Source organism: Hippichthys cyanospilos, chromosome 8, assembly GCF_059441005.1.
Source record: "Hippichthys cyanospilos isolate Australia breed blue-spotted pipefish chromosome 8, RoL_Hcya_1.0, whole genome shotgun sequence".
Taxonomy (NCBI): domain Eukaryota; kingdom Metazoa; phylum Chordata; class Actinopteri; order Syngnathiformes; family Syngnathidae; genus Hippichthys; species Hippichthys cyanospilos.
This window is the reverse complement of record NC_142376.1, coordinates 4,130,500-4,149,868: the sequence shown is the minus strand read 5'-3', so window position 1 is coordinate 4,149,868 and position 19,369 is coordinate 4,130,500. Positions and strand designations below refer to the sequence as shown.

The following is a 19,369-nucleotide window of genomic DNA, read 5'->3' as shown; positions in this document are numbered from 1 at the left end:
ACACTTGATTGCGTCATTGTTATTGTGCGTCGCTCTCACTGAGCTCCAGCTGCTCGGAAATCGGTGCATATTTCGCCACAGATTCGACAAATTGCCTCGATAACACTTAGTTCCACACTTGAAAGGAAGACGGAAGCTAAGCGGCGCCATGTCGATATCAAAAGACGCGTCTTCGGAGGAGAGTTTGCAAGGTATTGTCTTTAAATGGCAGCTTTTGTTGGGAAATGGGCCAGCTAGCATACAAAAAAATATATTTTTTCGTTTAATGTGAATGGGACGAATCTGCGAGGAAAGGATGCTATTACCCTTGAATCACCACCCAATATTTTTCACAAAATACATATCTACATCACTAGCTTTTCTGTGTAAACTTTGCATCCCCTCCCCCCCCAGGTTCGTGGGTGGAGTACCACTTTAGCGGGGCCGCGGCCTCACAAAGCAACAGTCGCCACGGAAGCCAGGAGCTCGTCATGCCCACGTCCAATCAGCAGGATGACCTGGAAAACATGCTGCTGGACGCCCAGCACGAGTCTGGCAGGAACAGCTCAGGCGGAAGCTCTCAGTGCAACAGGTCTGTTGACCGAAAGGGGAACTAAATGGTTGGGAAATGTGGATACTGGTCACACTGACCCTTTGCCCCCCTTTTGACTGCAGTCCACGCAGGGCATTGACCCCACTTGTGTGCAGAGGCTCTGGTGGAAGCAGCTTGCAGGTACTGGATGGAGTATGATGTTCTGTCTTGATTTTACGTCATGCGGGGTGCACACATATCTAAACTGTCACTAGTGTAAGATGGTGCTCTTAGTTTAAAGACGAACGCTAGTGAAGTTGTGATGCAGTGAGTAGTGCTCTATAAACAAAGCATGCACATGAACCTGAACTCATTCAGTTCCATGGACGAGAATTCCAGTCTTTTAAAATAGTAATAACGATAATAAATCATACAATTCTGGTCATACGCTACCTAATATAAGCTAATTGGGCACTGTAGTGATATCTGACCATTGGGTGCCAAATTTACAACACAGCTGTTAGCTACATGCAAATGTAACTGAAGAATGGAAGTCATTTTTTCAATGGCAGCACCCATATTTACATAGACGTAGCACAAAATATTCTGTTGGCCTTGAAAAGTGAGTGAAAATGCAAAAAATACTGGCCCTCTAGAGGTTTCCTTTTCTGATAACGCTTGGCACTGAAAGAGTTAAGATGGATATCAAAGATATTAGGGGACAATGTACCTAAAACTCAGTATACATTCTGTTGTAGTACGACTTGTGACAGGCAGCATGGGGCCACATCCAAACTGCCAGAAAATAAAAGAAACAACAAAATGGTAGTAGATGAAGCTAAGCTAACCATTTGTACATTAAATAACTTCATTACTGGGAATGTGTGTATCCTACGTTATTTATTTTTTTAACACTTAATCTACTCTGACGAAACCCGTAATGCATTTATGTTCAAGTCTGATGAGGACCTGCAAGAAAGAAGACAGGAAGTGGAGCTCATGATGAAGAAAAACGCAGACTGGATCTGGGACTGGTCCAGTCGACCCGAGAACAATCCGCCAAAGTACGCTTCAGCTTTTTACGTAATTACACTCAGTGTGGTTTCACCATTGGGCACACAATCTTTGATTTAAAACTGAAGGATATCAGAAGGATTCAGTTTGAACAATTTTATAGATAATTTTAGAGATAATAATGCTATTGCCATTTTTAAAATATCTAGCGGGCTGTTGAAAAATGGATGACGGGCCACAAATGGCCCCTGGACCGTAGTTTGGACACGTATGCACCCAATTTATTTTTAATTTATTCTTTTCGGTTTGCTTCATGACTGATCTCTTGCTTTTCTGCCTCATGAACAACCATGTGGCATTTATTGTTTACAAACACAACGAACCGCTCAATGGGAAAAAAACGTGTCCTAATTTCCCGCCGCCGTGACCTTAGACGGGCCACCTGGCAGCGGCAATGAAAGTTTGATGTGCTTGTCGGCAGGGAGTTCCTGCTCAAGCACCCCAAGCGCAACACTCCGCTCAGCATGCGCAACACCAGCGTCATGAAGGAGGGCGGCGTCCTGTCGCCCGACTTCCTGCGGCTCTTCCTGCCCTCCCTCATCATCTCGCACATACTCGCCGTCGGCCTCGGGTAAGACTTGGTGCATTACGCGAGCTGCTCGTTCATTTGGAATATTGCGCAAATGTTGACTTCACTTCAAAAGAAACTCTGATGGCGTGAAAATCCGAAAAGTCATGTTGATTCTTGTCTTAGGGTTTCAACATTTCCAGTAGAGTACCAGTCAAAAGTTTGGAAACACTTCAAATTCACATGCTACTCTAGAAATCAAGCAATATCCACATCATGAAGTTGGTAGCAAAAGAAAATAGAGCATGAAGCCATTTCCAAACTTTTGACTGGTTCTGGCATCTAACATATTTATTTTTGTTTTGTTTATGCTAGAAGAGCAACATAATTTCCGTATTTACATTTATATTTAGAAAAATAACAAAGGAATGTGATTTAAATTTAGTCTTCCTTTGTTTATTGTGGGGGTTGCCGTCCCCAAAATACGAGCAGCAAGTGAAACCTATGAAGTGGAGATTGAACTTTATTATTATAATTAGTTTTGTTCCATTTTTTGTTCGTTTCTCAAAAAATACACAAAGCTAATACTTTTGGTCAAACCGAGGAGCAACACATCAAGAAAAATAGCAAGATGAACCCGCAAAATAAATATGGTCATAAATGAAAACTCATGTGGTAGAGAGTAATGTCTTTCTAAAATAAAATGGCTATTTTTTTACTTGTCTCATCTAAAGAATGAAATTGCAAGACAAATAGTGACGTATACCTGCAACAGGAAAATTATGGCCATAAATGGAAATCTGCAATTACGTATAGTCGTAAAAAACAAACAAACAAACAAACAAAGAAACCGAACCGCGATGTAGCGAGGGAAAACAACATTTCAACGGCATACAAAGACTGAAAAATACAAACACAATCTTAAACGCTGCAACTGATTTTTTTTTCTAAATGTTTGCACACAATTTTTAATGGACCATTAATAGTCATATGGCATAATAGGGAAAAAAAAGTACCTCTGATCCAAAAGTGCGTGACTCTTGTCCCAAAAAACGTTACGTTGCGGTGGCTAGCTAGCCGCTAGCTAGCAGTGTCCCAATCTCAAAATCCAATCCAACTCAAACGAAACAAAAATCCAGCGACGTCCCGTGGACCCAATGCGCAGCAGCGTAAATCACTTTCGCTTTCTTTTAATTCCAAATCTAAACAACGAAACACGATCATAAAACAAAGCCACTTCCGTTTACACTACACACCTGCCACTAATTACTTGAGCTACCATAATCGGGGTACAAGCGCCACCTTGCGTCGGAAATAGTGTATTACACTAGCTAGAAAATAATGTAAAAAAATAACCTTAAATAAGGTTAAAAAAATAGGGTTACGGTTTCAAGGATTATGTTCAGAATCAGCCAGTCTTATAATCACAACAGTTTGGTATTTTGACCTCAATATTTGAAGGAAATTCAGCCAAAAAGCTCAAACTTCGTTTCACTGGACTGTAACATTTTCCAGGTGTCTGCAGACTTTTTAGGTCCAGTTTTTGGGGGCGGTCTTATTTCAAATTGAATTTATTTTAATAGTCTACTTGGCTGCGATAATCCTGTGTACCTTACTTCACCCTGTTTGTGTTTGAAATAGATTTTCAATTTTTAGACATACAATTGATGTGGTCATCTGATTTTTAGGATCTACATCGGGAAGCGTCTGACCTCCCACAGCACCTTCTGAGAAGTGTTGCATTCGGACCTTGGGGAGACTTCGGCATGCCTTAAAATGAGAATGTGAAAAATCAGGCGGCTCCGTGGGCCACACGACTGAAACGACGGCGCCTCTTGGACTCGTCAGACCCGTCCCGGTTTTCTGCTGCTTCCTTCAAGATCTGCGCGTTTTAGGAACTGGTCTGTCGTACGTCACTGCTTTGAATCACTTGATCAGTTGTTAAATTGCATATTACTGTTATTTGTATCCAGGGGATCATTAGTTGTACTGTGATTACTTCACTACAAATCGTGCTGTGAAATTGTACAAATTCCGTCCTTGACGTTCAATAAAAATCGAAAACACATGTCGCTCTGTGAGTTGTGTGGGAAAAAAAAAAATCCCCCAAAAGATGAACACAATTAAAATTTTATTGAACTTTGGTCAAAATAATAAACAAGTGAATACATTGCCACCATGTTAGGAATCAACGGACAGAGACAATGCGTGTTTTGTCCGAACGTACTCGTAGCCTTCACGTCAGTTGGGTGACGTTTTTGGAGGAACTTCCCGAATTGGTAACGACACGGATGACGGCTGTCAATACTGTGAAAATTGGGAGGCACTCTTTATCACCGACCTGTAAATGTGTATTCTTAGACAGCTACATGTAGCAGCGGCGTATGATGAGATCACGCTAAAAAAAATGGGAATTAACAAATAATGCACATGAGGTTGCGGGAGGGAGGGTAACTTGTAGCTGTCACTCATAAGAAGTCGGAATTAAGGCTGCAGATTCCCTTTGTCCGTCTTGTGCCGTGTGCTTTACCAGCCCACTTAAAAACAAACAAACAAACAAAAAAAACCTTTAAAATCAAGTTATTTGAACACACACTCATACCGACTCTCTCTCTCTCTCACGCACATTATTAATTGTGTCCAACAGTGGATGCGGAACCGGTAGCCCCAAAATAGTAGTTCAATAACAAGTTTTGCTTGGGAAAAAAAAAGGAAAAAAAAAAATCGACAGTGGTGCGACTGGACATGTTCCGCCTCTCTACAACATAAAAACATGCAAAGCAATATAATACATACTTCTAAATTTAAAAACACATCTGTCGTTTTAGTTTCTTTTTATTATGTGGATGACAAGGTGTACTTGAGTAGATACAGTTAGTGAAATCAGGTCACTGTATTGATTGGGGGGGGGGGGGGGGGTAAGTTTGTGAATTGGGTGGGGAGAAAAAAAAAGAAGTTATCTTTCCAGATTGACGGCCACTTCCACCAGCAGATATGCGGCCAACGAGAGGGAGGGAATGTTACAGTTTGGCTTTTTTTTTTTTTTCTTTCCTCCCCCCAAACCGGCCGTTAATCCGCTTTTTGGGGCTCGGAACACTTGCAAAATGGCGGTACGATGTCACTTCTTGAAGGGTTGTCTGCGCCTTTTAAATCGGTTGAAACGAAGGTTAAAAATGTCAACACAAACATCGACGTTGAAGAGTTTGACCTCCGTCGGACCCTGCTCGCGCTTTCCGGGTCGCTGGAGGGCAGGGGGGCGGGGCGTGGTGATTGCCCTGATGCCAAAAAGGCAAAAAAACAAAACAAAACAAAAAAAAAAAAAAAAAACAACCTTAGCTTAGATTCAAAATAAAACAGACCTACAATGGGTCAGCCTCCAACAAAGTAGACACGTGCTTTCGAAAATTCTTCACCGGGAGGACGACAAGGCCGTTTTTTTTTTTTTGTTCTTATACGGATAGACACGTATTAGGCTGATCTACAACAAGGACGCCCAAAAAGCCCGTCCCGTTCTTCTAGTTGATCTTGTCCTGGAAAATGTACAAGTTGTTGGTGGCGGCCACGGCGATGACGTTCTCTTTGGGGTGCCAGGCCGTGTGCAGGATCTTCTTGTTGAAGTCCAGGCTGTCCACGCTGATCTCGTCCTTCTTGCGCTTGCCGCCCGTCGACACCTTGCGCGGCTTGAGCGTGGCCCGCGGCTTGCTGCTCTCCCGGGACGCCTCCAGCGTGATGTCCCGCCGGGTGTTGCGGTCGAACATTCGGAAGAAGTTGTTGTAGGAGCCCGTCATGATGGCGCTATCGGAGAAGCGAGAGCATGCTCAAAGTGGCGGAATCTTGCCCATAAAACCACTCGCTCTTAATAAGTGGGAGCAGTTGTTCGGATCAGAGGTTATCGACCTTCTTTTTTGATTTATTAACCTTTAGACCATAGGTGTGGAACTCCAGTCCTCGAGGGCCGGCATCCTGCATGTTTTCCAGTTTTCTTTCCCCAACACACCTGATTCAAATGATTAGCTCATTAGCAAGCTCTGCAAGAGCTTTAAAATGATCCCAGTCATTTGAATCAGGTGTTTTGGAGGGAAAAGGTTTCAAAACATGGAGGATACCGGCCCTCCAGGACTGGAGTTCCACACCTGTGCTTTAGACCCTTTCAAACTTCATTTTTAAAATAAAAACAACCAAGCTAAAGTGTCCTCTTTCGAATCACAAGAAATCAGTTTTCAAAAAGAAATACCTTACATATTTTTCCGCAGTAAATAATCAATATAAAGTGTCGGACCTTTTCTCAAAGATAATAATTACGGATAAATATTTGTACACAAGAAAAATATTAAGCATAAAGCGTCCTGATAAATATGAGAATATGTGACGGTCAATGACAGAACTGACTACATACCTGTCACTGCCATTCCAGCAGCACTCAAACTTGTCAAAGATGCAGTCGTTTTCGTACAGAGAGCACAGTTTGCTGCGAAGGTATTCATGGACCTGAGGCGGAAATCAAAACCGTGGTTCAAATTACTCATGGTTAACATCCGATGAATAAACCCTCTCATCAAAATTTCACCAGCTGGCACAACAGTAAAAACATCATTAATTTTGGCTTCCGACAAACAAAATTTCTGCGAGGACATTTCGAGGCCTTGGCTGTACCTGATACGTCTCCACTGGCCGGTTCTCCATGTTGAGGTCCCAAACTTTGACAGAGAGGTAGTCACGTGTCATCATGTAGCGCCCGCTGTGACTGAACTTCACATCTGAGATGGACGAGATGATCTCGGAGAAGAAGGAGCGGCTGCTCGGATCCTCGGGCTCCTCGAAGACTGCAGATCGGTCGTCAAACGGACGTCGATAAATAAAGAGAGGAATACACGGACGGGAGACGGAGATGATGCGGACTCACACTTGGAGTGGCGGTCGCAAAGCGCCGCCGCTCGCATGTCGCACAGCCGGATGGTGCCTTTGCTACTGCTGTACACGAATACATTGCATTGATGGGGATGGCACTCCGCCGCCGTGATGACTTCTGTCAGCTCCTCCATATTAGCCGGCTTGATGTCTACAATATCTAGGAGGGGGGCGGGGTTAAAGGCGACAACGGGCAACCGCGGAAGATTTGCAACGGGGCTTTTGCTCGGCGAAAGCAAACCGCTTTGAAAGGATACTAAAACTTCTGTCTGTGATTTCCAAGTGCCATAAATTTATTCTTAGGTCATCTGCAGAGAGGTACGTTTCATGGTCACTATTTACAGAAATGGAATTAATGTGATAGGTGTGCGCGTTTGCGAAGATCCTCCGCGGGCTGGCTTCTACCATGAGATCCATCGGCATTAGCACCGGTACCTGCAAGGCGGCCACGACAGCAGTTAGGCAAGCTCAGTTGAAAAAAAAAAAAAAAAAGGAATATAGACATTCAGGAAATTACAATTTTATAAAGCATTAAAAAACTCAGTTAACATAGTTCTACTTCCTGTGACAGCTGAACTCTGCTAAATATTTACAGATATTTACATTGTTTTACTCTCGAGGTTTCATAAAAAGCTTCGTGAAAAAAGAACAGTGCATTTTGACGTCAGATTTGTTTTGTATTTGAAAAGGAAAATAATCACATGACCTTGACAGCACTAATATGACGAAATCAAAAACGCAGAGGGGATGCTGGAAACGGACTTACCCGTAACGAGGTGATTCTAAAGGGGTCTATGAGTCGGCCATCTTCATATTTCAGGTTGTAGCCTTCCGCTCGCTTGTCTCGTTCGCTTATTTTCCACAATTTGATAGTTTTATCTGATCAAAAGTTCAAAAGAATAAATGGACGAGACGGCGCTTGGCACAGGGAAAAAAAGGTTCTGTAAAGTCACCTACCGTTTGTCGAAAGTAGAAAGTGAGCGGCGTTCTGTTGCGGTAGCCATCTAATTTTATTGATTTTCTCCTCGATTTCTAAACTTTTCAAGTAGTCAAATTCCGGCTCGTGACTCTGAAAAGTGCTATAAACGTTGTACTCGCCACGCAGGTGTGGACGATTTTTAGACTGTCAAGCAAAAGAGAAACGACGATTATCGGACGGAAAATGCAAAAATAACAACGGTTGAAATTTAAATACCTCCTGCTCGTGCTGAAAAATCACTACCCTGCCGCCCTTGTCCCCCGTGGCGAGCAGCTCTCCGGAATAGTTGAATTCAACCGTGGAGATTATGTCGGCTAAAAATAGAAACAACAAGCTGTGATGATGGGTAAAAATATCTGCATTCAGCCACACTAGCATGCTGTAGTAATTCCTTTCGTCACAACAAAAACAGCGCGTCAAGCATAAACTGACAAATACATCATTTGCATTTTATTCTGTACATGATGATATGTAAACGTGACTAAGCACCTGCAAACGTGGTAGGAAACGTTCGGTGTTTATAATGGCTCGGGCGTCAAAACGATTTGTAGAACCGCTCCGTCGACATTTCCTCGAATTAAAAATCTCACGCTCTTCGGTAAGGTCGAGAGCCAGATCGAATGACAGATGAGGACAACAACCACGGCCGCAGACTGCGGGGCATGTTTTAAAAACAAGCTTACTGTACACATGAATGGAAGCTTAAAATTACACTCATTTCAAATGTATCTTAAGCTTTGATACCACTGTTTTGAAAACCGCTACCAGTACCAGAGTTCAACAAGAGTAGTCGCCGAAAGATACCAAATACCGACACCAGTAGTACTTTTAAAATACAAGATTCCCACCCTTAATATTTTTCTTCATCTATCCATGTCAGCGGCATATTATGAATGTAATGCAGAACAATTAGGCGCTCGTTCACTAGAAAGCAGAAAGTGACAATTAACCTACGTGATCACCTATTGTCACTCGACAACCAAGAGAAATGTAACATGGAGGTACTTTTGATGAATCGTTAGACCTGCGGGAGCAAAAGACAGCTTAACGGGAGAGTCACAAACAAATTACGGTTGGCTACTCGTGTGAACACCCACAGAGGAACCAAAGAAAATAGCTCATGGAAATTATTGACCCGATCACTGACGCCCCAAGACTATCCACGTTTTGCTTTTTATACAAAGTAGAAATGCAATTTGATTAAAAAAAAAAAGCATGTTGCCATGTAGTGCCAGAAGTAACGAATGGTTGATTACATTTATACTTAATGTTTATTTTTCCTTGAGTCCCACTCAAAAGCTGTTTTCGTATTATTATTTTATACTATTATATCCTTCTGGGACCCAGCCTATTTATTTGTGTTCACTGCTGTTAATTGCGCTCCTCCCAAACGCATGAGACATAATTGGAAAGACAAGAATGTCCTCTATTGAACACACTATGACTCATTGTAATTGCGTAGCGAGAGTGTGTAGTACGATACTGACAAAAAAAAAAAAAAGAAATCCACTACAGTGGACACAAATGAATAGGGTGGCTCTCAGGAAGACATGAACATGTTGTCCTGTTACTGATAAAATAGTTATTGATATGCTCAACTCAGCATTCCATTACATTAACAATCAATACATCCATTACATTTTTTTTTCCCTAAAACGTACAGTATTTATTATTTGTTCAAATGCTGGGTTTCTTTCACAATTGCTCCTATTTGGAGGTACTGTAATTGTATTGCTGTCAATACTGTATCTACTTCCCCTCATGGGATTAATATATTACCTACAGTATCTATTGGATGTGCATTAAAAGGATCATGGGAAGTCCCATTTTCCACTGTATATAATTATATTGCGTTTTAGGTTTATCCTAAATTGCCACATGAACGCAACATCTTATTATTTACTTATTACACATGTATATGCTGCATTCAAATTGTTTTGCTTCTATTGATGTTTTCATCTTTGTATGTTATTCCCTTTATACATCTTGAATCGCCTTTTTTGGCCTCTGTTAAAAGTATAAAGCCGGTAGATTGCGACCTTTATTCTATCGCTATGGTTTATCCATAAAATGAATGAATGAACTCGGGCGTGATATCGCACGATAATTTATGGGCGCAGCGCAATGACGTCACGTGCACAGGCGCTCCCCCTTTAATAGCCTAGCCACCTCCTAGCATCCTGCTAACTAGCCGCAGACACTGTAACGTTTTCGTTTCAAGCCAAACGGCACGCCCCACACACAAATCCACAAACGCACACCATTCGGCCACCGCAGCCGGGCCTCGGCCATACCGGCGGCGCCCTCTAACTAACCCCCACCTGCGTGCAAAAAGAGCGACTTGCTCTCCTCCATCCTAGCTTAGCCTAGCCGCGCCAACGTTAGCCACATACCTTCCGCAACATCTTCATCTATCGCTCCTTTCACTTGGGAGAAACACCACTGAAAATCATTTCCACCTGCAACCCCTGGAAGGTAAAAAAAAAAAAGAGAGAAAGGAAGAAGTGTCAGTTTTGTCACAACAGATTTTTGCGTTTTGCTGAAAAATGACTTGACAGAGACACAGTTTTGACAACTAGCACGCTAGCTAGCTTAGCCGGCTAACTTGCAGACACTCGGGGCCATCTCTCACACACACATACACACAAATAATACACACGCACGCACGAGCTAAGCGAGGTGGTGGATCCTTTTCCTCCCCGTCTTTCCTATAAAGTCGCTCACCCGCCATTGCTTCATTTAGCAGCGATTTTTGCTGTACACGGCGCGTCCGAAGCCCAAAACGACGCGCGCGGCTCGCTCGGAGTTAACGGTGAACATCCACGATGGCTGAGAAACGCCGGGGCTTCACGATCTGTCAAGACCACACAAATTATCCGTGATTTTTTTTTTTTCCTCCTCTCCCCCTTTTCAAAATGGCGCATGGGACATGGAGCGGTGACGTCATGTACGCACGCCACCGCGCGCGCGCTCCATCCTGCTCCGGCATCGTTAATCGAAGTTAGCTAGTTTGGAATAAACATGTTATTATTAGGCTTTTTTTTTTCAAACAGATATTTTACGATAGCCGGTACACCTACTTCAAAACCGAGAGAACACAAATAACTCATCTGTTCTAAAAGGTGTTGCTTATTTTACAACAAACAAAACTACATTAAGATTTCCATAATAGCCACATTTTTCTCGAGTTAAAAAATAAATAAAAGGAAAGTCGTTCAAACAGCTACATTTTTCTTGAGTTAAAAAATAAAAAAGAATGTCGCCAAGGTACATGTGAATACTGCATTAAAAATAGTTTTTAAAATGCGCCAAGTATTGTTTAAAATTACATTTCCTGAGCGAAGTTAATTGATTTTCTGTTTGAAGACATTCATTTCATAGAATGGGAAACTTTGCATTTTTATTTCACGGGTCAATGAGCACCACCTAGTGGAAAAATGACAAACTTGCAGAATCATATGCCTCAATTAGCCACTGGTGTCATTTCATTTCACATTTTACATTTTCGTGACCGACTTGTATGCCACAAGAGTGAGCTATCCTATTTTATTGTACATTTTTCTAACTTTATAAAAAATTGTAAACGACCATATACTTACACAGTGATATACGTTTGTATTGCTGAAATAAATGAATAACTTAAAAAAAATCAATATAATTGTTCGGGACTAGTTAGTTCCCTGGGAGTTTATTGATTGTACTTCAGAAGTTACATAAAATACTGTACTGTACATAAACATAACACCTCGCAAGCATTTCTATTCCATGGTGAACGTGCACCACCTAGTGTCAAAATGACGACATTGCAAAAAAATAAAATGCACACGGTGACACATTATTGACAGGACGCCACTGTAGTAAAATGAAATAATTCACGATATTTACAAATTAATTTATAATGAAAAGAACAAGCAATGCGACCAGAAGAGAGGGGAAAAGGTTAAATACATAAAGCAATGAGAAAATAGACATTGTGTTTTATTGCAAAAGTGTGTTATTAGTGCTATAAATATGAATAGTTTTCATTCATAATTATAAATATACAACAACTCATCTGACCATTGTACGTATCAGTTTAAATTTTCCAGTGCCGATAACTTACACACCCTGTAAATAATTTATAGACAAACACATAAATAAGGAATGCTGAAAGTGTTTTTCGTTTTTTTGTCCAACATTTTTTTAGGGTTTTCAAGTGGCAGTTTTGAGTCCAGCTGCTTAACCAAAATGAGTAAATCTTAGAAGACATTCAAAGCACTTAACTTTTGATTAGTCAGTGTTGTTTCCAGGCAGATTCCGATGTTAGCATGTCACATTATTCTAGAATAAATCACTGTTGAAACGCTAGCATGTTAACATTGATGCTAGCGAGGCTATTAGCACATTACACAGCATTAGCTTTTAACTCATTCAGTGGCGTGGATGAGAATTCTCGTCTTTTAAAATAGTAATAACAATCATAAATAGTAAAATTCTTGTCAAATGTTTTTTATGGAGGGGAGCTTGACCAATGCTTAACTAATATAAGCCAATTGTAGTGACTGTAGTGACAACCGTCTCCATTGGATGGCAGCGTTTCCACACATACAACATAGGTATTACCTACATGCAATTCAAAGTAAGGAATGGAAATCTCCTTTCATGTTACCACCCATATTTACATAGATATAGTACACAATATTCCGTTGGCCACGAAAGATGAGTGAAAATGCTAAATATACCGGCCCTCGTAGTTAATCTTCATGCAGATACTTTAATTCGAGTATGGATGGAAGAACTCTTTGGTTTTCAGGACCGGGGAAGAAAAACGGAAACCGTGCAGCCCAACATCACGAGAACTTCCCGGATTTGCGATTTTTAGCACTTGTACGAAACAACAAACGTTCAAAATCGCCTTTTTCCAAAAACGGAAAACCGTCCAATCAGCGCGAGGAAAAGCGCAACCTCGACTGACGGCCCGTTTGCGAAAGCTTTGCTAATTGCCGCGTCTATTGGATTTCGGTCCTCACTTTCCTCCAAAGTTCAGCCCGCACGGCGAGTGCGAGCGCTTCGCTCGCCGAGCGGCCGCGGCGCCGCAGCTTGATCAGGTATAAGGAGAGGTGTTGACTTTATTCCGAGCCTCCAGTAACACCGGCCGACTCTGATAGTTCCCGATCCCGGCGGGAATTCATTATAAGACAGCTAGAGGCTGCTTGTGGACGCTTCCCGCGCTGGGCCGTATGTTAACGTGTGGCTGTGGTGCCGGGCGAACATGTGGTGCAGCTGCTTTCTCTGGCTGTGGGCAACCTGGAGAGATTGATTGCTGAGCCTTCTGTTTCATCCGGGATCAGGGCCACATTCAGCAGACACGCCGCCTCCGGAGAAGACGCCATTTTCCCAGCAAAATATGGCTCATTACCAGTGCCGGCAAAATGAAGGTGTATTGACTTTCCCCCCCCCCCCCCTTTTCTTTTTGAAAGCATCTCTCACACACAACACACCTATTGTTTGTCTTTATTTTTTTTGTGCTGGGTTTAAAAAGCCATTCGGGCACCCTTCACACATCTCAACGTGTACTATAGTGTGTATTTGTTTGTTAAAATCAAAACTAGCGCTCTTACAAACCCACAAGTAGCTCAGTTTTGACTATTTTTTAAAGAAATAGCTCTAAGACTACGGAGATTCGATACTACTTTTTCCATACGATACCAGTACAAGTACTTAACTCTTGGGGATTCACCCTTTTTGATATTAAATTAGGACACCCCCAAACGTCAGATTTGTTTTTCAATTGAGTATCGGTGGATGGTATCAGCATCCTTTAAAAGTACCCGATACCTTGAAATAAGGCTGGTGTCACCGTGATACTGAAAAAAATGCCAATCAGGCAGCTTTCACACATCTCAACATAGAGTATATTGTGTATTTATTTGTTAAAATCAAACATAACAAACAAACCAACCCGTGTGTGTGTGTGTGTTTACTGCCACTAAGTCAGACAAAGATGGACAATTATGTAATTTTACTTTTTTAAAAAGTGGCTCAACAGCTCATTAGAAAAATAAAAAAAAAAAATTGAAAAGTGTTACTCAACTAAATATCTGTTATAGGCTTTGCAGACAGGCAGGCCTTTAGGCCTTAAACAGATTAAGGCAGTAATCTGTTTCAACCTCCCTCCAAAAATACCAAGAAAAAAAATATATATTAAAAAAAAATCAGATGTTCAATGCCAATTTTTAAGAGGTCTTGCCGATACTTATAAAAATTTAAATCAAAACTAAATGTACTCTTTGCAGTAAAAAATATTTCAAGTTTATTTCAGCACACATTTTTTTTAAATTATTAGCATTTTTTTTTTAATTAATGTATTTATTTTAAACACCAGATGGTGGGAAAAAAAAGTGATAATATCAGACATGTGAGATTAACACACCCCAAAATGTCTGATTAGTTTTTCCCTTGAGTATCAGTGACTGGTATCAGCATCCTTCAAAAACACCCGATACCTTGAAAAAACGTTGGTATCGCCCTTATACTGATACCTGATATTGGTACTCGCCCATTCAGAATGAAGATATACAGTAATGACATTTAAATAGTGTTTTACTTATCTTTTGTAATGAATATACGAAGTAACCCGTGAAACTCAAACACTGCTCCTCTTATGTTGTTGCTTGACTTTTAACACACACACACACACACACCTCACAGAGCACCTTGCACCCCCCCCCACAAACACACACACACAAACCCTCCCCCATGTTTGGTCCATCAGACAGTTTTTAAAACTAACCATTGCTGCGCTCAGGGGCATGAAGCAATGTCCAGGCACACACACAAACACACAAACGCACACAAACCAGTAAAAGACAAACACAATTAATTATTCAGTACGCTGTGTTTTTTTTTTCTTTTCCAGATTATTTTGGCTGTGTTGTCTCTATAGCATCCGTCCACCTTGGCGAGTTGGAAGCCAGGAGGCCCGGCACATGAGAAAGCTTCAGGTCCTTGATATGATTTGCATGCGTGGAACACCGGAGGTCAGACGTGGAGGACGCGCCGCTGCTTCCACCCTTCGTGCCGGCTCTTTTATTTTTTTTTTTCTTGAATTTTCTTCTCGCTCTGGTGTTAAAACCCCGAACATCGTCAAAACCAGGTGCATTTATTTGAAAGCGGAGCCACGCCATTTCATGCAGAAAGTGTGATGAATAGTCAATGTGCGCTGCCAGCATATAGTGCGAGAATTTGGACAATCGGTTATTATTTTCCGTCTATGTTATTTTATATTATGTACATTGGGTTAAATAAGTTATTAAATACATTTTATAAATCCAGTGATTATTTTAAACTGTCTAAATAAAGTTACTCTCGGCATTTCAACAGCATTCATTGTCCCCACCATGGATTTCCAATAAACACATTTTTTTTTTATACTATCAACCTAAAAATAGCTAAAAACGCAAGTAGCAAATTGCAAATAATGCAGATACACAAAGTTGGAGGCAAATGCTAATGTTAGCCGCTAGCTGGTTGCATTACACAAGAAGTTTGATTTTTGTTTTTGTTTTCTCATTCATAATGTTAAAATGTCTTGTATATATTGAATATTTTTATTGAAAAAAACATATTGCTTAAGGTCCATCTACTCCTTTACTTATATTAATGTCTAAAAACTTGAGTGTCTATTTTTATGGTCCGATCCATTTACTAGTATGAAAAGAGAAAATGAATTTCTCATTGGCTCCCTCTAGAGGGACAAAAAAGATAGCTCAATAATACCGCCTAACCTTTCGTTCAATACATTTGCATTTCATCTTTAATACAAGTTTAGAAACTGTTTAGGCAAACTTCGTATTTACTATTTCTGTGACTTATATTTTAGTTAAATCAAATCTTACTCTAACACAACACACACATAGATGCTTGAGATTTCTGCGCCGTGAGTTTGTGGCCATCAAAATTTGATTTAAAAAGTGTCCTCTCAGGTAACTTTGAAAATGTTATATTTTTTTTCTGTCCTCTGATTGGTTAGTCAAAGTAAAACTGTAAGCTGCTTATGTAACAAAACGCATCTGTAGCGATCTGCATACTTTAATTATGTTTAATAACAATATATTTGATTAATATGTGATGAATGGTAAACTTGCAGATGATACTTTATTCATATTTAACCACCTAATTAGAAGAATAGTAATTTTTAAAGTAATAATTAGTGAATTATATTGAGTACGTCAAATGCCTTTTTTTGTCGCATCAACTGTGTGACGGGCATCTTTTACGTACAGTGTACTAATATGTCCACTAGATGGCAGTATGGCACTTATTATAAATCAACAGTGAAAGCCTTTTTTTTTGCAAGATGTGATGACACAAGTGAAGGCCACCAACTAGTTTCCGGTTAAAAAAAAAAAAATCACACAGCTCCTTTTCAATCACGCTTGATTTAACATTTCGTTTCATTGTGTTTTTGTTGCTGCCAATCTACTAAGCTTTTCTTCAGCTCGACTTTTTTTTTTTTCCTTTGTCTACAGGCTTATTTGGACATCACATCAAATATATTCTGGAGAAGGAGAAAGGGGAAGAAAAAAAAAATCAATGAATCACACTGAGGAGAAATATTAGACGCGGATTCTTTGCAGAAAGCATGTCCTTGTAAAACGATCACATTGTAAATAAGATGGGTTAAATTGCACTTGTAGCTCGCCTTCAAACAATCGGCCTATTCTCCCGGGGTGCCGTTTGCTGGATGGGGGGGGTGCTGCACACTCTTCCTTCTAATAACTCCAGAAGACAATGAGAATCCCGGCTCATAACGTACCCCTCCCCAATCCCTGTACAGAACACGTAAGGGGGGGATTTGCAGCTAATAAAGTGGCAAGTCGTCAAATCCATGTGAGAAGAGTGCGGCGCCACAGGGACCTTTCATAACACTTGTATGCGCGGGTTCAAGCGCAGTGTAAAGGTTACACGTCGGCATTGTACGCCCGCTCACCTGATGGCTCGCCGTAAGCCTCGCACATTTCCAAGGCCGCCCTTCTCATTTCAACCGGCGCCACTGAATAATTCCGCTCCCAAAGACGGCGAGAGGCCCGATGAATGTTTCACATGCGATACAAAATTGAGCGCCTTTGCGGCGGCTGTGAATTAATCAGCCTTTGTCGGATTTCTCGTTAAGACGCCCGGCTTTTCGCTTGCTAATGTCGAAATCGGGGGCCTGGCCTTTAACCAAAAAAATACACACACAAAAAAAAAAACAGAGCGTCGCTAATTAGCCCGGATGGGCAACCGGGGGTCTGTAGCCGTCCTTCGCGGGGAGCGCAGACGCTCTCCCGCGGCATTTCCACCCACTTTGTTCGGCCGGCTTTGATCCGGGCCATCCCAGTTAACGTTACACCCATCGCGCTGCAAGTTGAAACTTTGCCCATTGTCGCCGGGCGGAACCTTATACCCGTGGCGCCTTCTGGCTTTTGTCCCTCCCTTTTAGCGACGGAACTCTCCTAGCGTGGCGCACAAAAGGCTACTCACGACACCGTTTTATCATCTCGGCGATGACGGCCTAACGCTAACGACCGACAATCGAGATATCGGGAGCAAACGTGAGCGCCCGAAGCCGGCGCGGTTAGCGTTCGGCAGAACCGGGCCGACGACGTGGGAAACAGATCGAACTTGATTATTTTTCAACATTAGACTAATTAATTAAGAATTTGCATCCAAAGGAATCCATTTAACAACACAAAGCGGACAGTTTTCGACTAAATTGCATTCTGCGAGCTAGCCTGCTAACACAAATTGGTAAGTTTCTACCCTACGAAATACCAACCTGAAATTTATCATGGTATTACTTATTACTTTTTCGGTAACCCAAAATGAACCTTTTTGTAACCCAAAATGAACCTTTTTGTTTACAAATGTCTTTTTGTAAGTAACCTCCAAAAGTTGACAGTCCACTGAAATTTTAAAAGCTAGCCTGCTAACGAATACAAGTTGATGAATTTCTGCGATTTTTAAGTCTACTAAATACTAAACCCAAAATAGTCAGGCTTGCATTCCTTACTTTTTCAGTAACCCATAATTTAGTAATTTCTTCTAATTACTTTTTGTAATTAATCCAACACAAACTGTCATTGTATTAACTGCTTTTTGTAAGCTAACTTGCTAGCAGTCAACAGCCTGCTAACCCACAATTTAGTTTCCACTTGTGTAGCAAATCCTACTTAACACTAGCTAATGATTTTTTTGTAAATAAACCCAAAAGTATTTTGCTTTAAATTGCGTACTTGTGTTAGTAACCCCCCGAAATTTGTCAGTTTTCTCTGAATTACTTTTTGTAAGCTATCTGACTTACAAGTTGGCCGGTTTCCGCTATTTAGCTTTTGAAAGTAATTCTTCAAAGCGCCGACCTCAAATTACTCATGTTTCTCCTAATTACTTCTCGTAAGTAAGCCCAGGAATGCGTCAATTTTCAAATAATTACTTTTTGTAAGTTATTGTCCTAATTCACCGGCGGGCTAGTTTCTACGATTTCGATTTAGAAAGAAATCCTTCTAAAAGCTAACCTCAAATTAGTCCCCAAATTAAACCGTCCTTAAAGCCTCCAATTTTAACGTCTGATTTTAACAATTAATTCCCCGACCCCCGACGATGACCACAAACACTCGAGTGTGTATTTCCGTCGCGCGTACGTGTTTTCGTTGCTGTCGTTAGAGGAGCATGTCGCCGCTAAACTGAACGGAACGCTTTGCGGCCCGCTAATCTGCCGCACTTAAAGGCAACAACAACATGTCGGCTCGTGCGTGTTAAAGTGCCGCTCCCCGTATAATCGGCATCGGCGGCGTGCCGGTGAAACATTCATGCCGCACTCAATCGGTTCAATATTTCATTTCTCCACAAAGACTACACGGCGGAACAGATGCTCAAACTTTTCCTCAGGAGAGTCAAAGTCACTTTCACACGCGCCGTGGAGCAAAAGACCAAGTAAAACATTAGTGCGGGCTCCGTCGCAAAGGGTTACATTCCAGACCACCCTGCAATAAGTCCAATCTGAAATATAGAAATACTTATATACGTTTCTGTAGCGTTTGTGACACCGTTTTGCGAGGTATTTAAACAAAACTTTTAAAATAATACAAGCATCGCTAATATAAATAAATCTAGAGCGTAACGAAGGATTCCATAAGATTGTCTTCAGCAAAATCAAAGTGAATTCTCTTCAAATGTTAAATGTGACAACGTGGCGCCACCTAGTGGCTGGGAGTGGAATGACACCCGAAATAAACAAAAAGCAAAACAAATTAGAAAACCGATGATAGATTTTCTGTTGGGGTGTCCCGATGAAAGTACAGTATTTCACTTCTGATATATCAATATTAAAGTCTGACACCGATATCAATTAGATATCAGCAGGAATGAC

The 19,369-nt window shown here is 41.2% G+C and overlaps 2 protein-coding genes across 3 annotated transcripts; one reads left to right on the top strand and one right to left on the bottom strand.

The window, feature by feature from the left end:
• Window positions 1-4,161, top strand: bnip4 (BCL2 interacting protein 4). The gene is made up of 6 exons (XM_088420770.1): window positions 1-191; window positions 394-571; window positions 655-712; window positions 1,469-1,575; window positions 2,007-2,156; window positions 3,782-4,161. The coding sequence occupies exons 1-6, from the start codon at window positions 149-151 to the stop codon at window positions 3,822-3,824; spliced, it is 579 nt and encodes a 192-aa protein (XP_088276896.1). The 5' UTR covers window positions 1-148; the 3' UTR covers window positions 3,825-4,161.
• A 46-nt stretch (window positions 4,162-4,207) lies between these two features.
• Window positions 4,208-10,919, bottom strand: LOC148419878 (serine/threonine-protein phosphatase 2A 55 kDa regulatory subunit B delta isoform). 2 transcript variants are annotated; one of them, XM_088420765.1, is made up of 10 exons: window positions 10,648-10,919; window positions 10,374-10,448; window positions 8,197-8,294; window positions 7,959-8,124; window positions 7,768-7,880; window positions 7,259-7,436; window positions 6,997-7,161; window positions 6,747-6,916; window positions 6,490-6,581; window positions 4,208-5,888 (listed from the first exon to the last, which is right to left on the bottom strand). In XM_088420765.1, the coding sequence occupies exons 1-10, from the start codon at window positions 10,709-10,711 to the stop codon at window positions 5,609-5,611; spliced, it is 1,401 nt and encodes a 466-aa protein (XP_088276891.1). In that variant the 5' UTR covers window positions 10,712-10,919; the 3' UTR covers window positions 4,208-5,608. The 2 variants fall into 2 exon arrangements, with proteins under 2 accessions (XP_088276891.1, XP_088276892.1); XM_088420766.1 differs by having other exon boundaries at window positions 10,705-10,918.
• Window positions 10,920-19,369: the final 8,450 nt, after the last annotated feature.

Bases quoted from the DNA above. Each gene is read 5' to 3' on its own strand.
- bnip4 (XM_088420770.1), top strand. From the start codon at position 149: ATGTCGATATCAAAAGACGCGTCTTCGGAGGAGAGTTTGCAAG. The intron at 192-393 runs GTATTGTCTTTA...CTCCCCCCCCAG, and splicing joins TTCGGAGGAGAGTTTGCAAG to GTTCGTGGGTGGAGTACCAC. The intron at 1,576-2,006 runs GTACGCTTCAGC...GCTTGTCGGCAG, and splicing joins CCCGAGAACAATCCGCCAAA to GGAGTTCCTGCTCAAGCACC.
- LOC148419878 (XM_088420765.1), bottom strand. From the start codon at position 10,711: ATGGCGGGTGAGCGACTTTATAGGAAAGACGGGGAGGAAAAGGATCCA. The intron at 8,125-8,196 runs GTATTTAAATTT...TTTGCTTGACAG, and splicing joins TTTTTCAGCACGAGCAGGAG to TCTAAAAATCGTCCACACCT. The intron at 5,889-6,489 runs GTATGTAGTCAG...CTTCTCCGATAG, and splicing joins TGCTGGAATGGCAGTGACAG to CGCCATCATGACGGGCTCCT.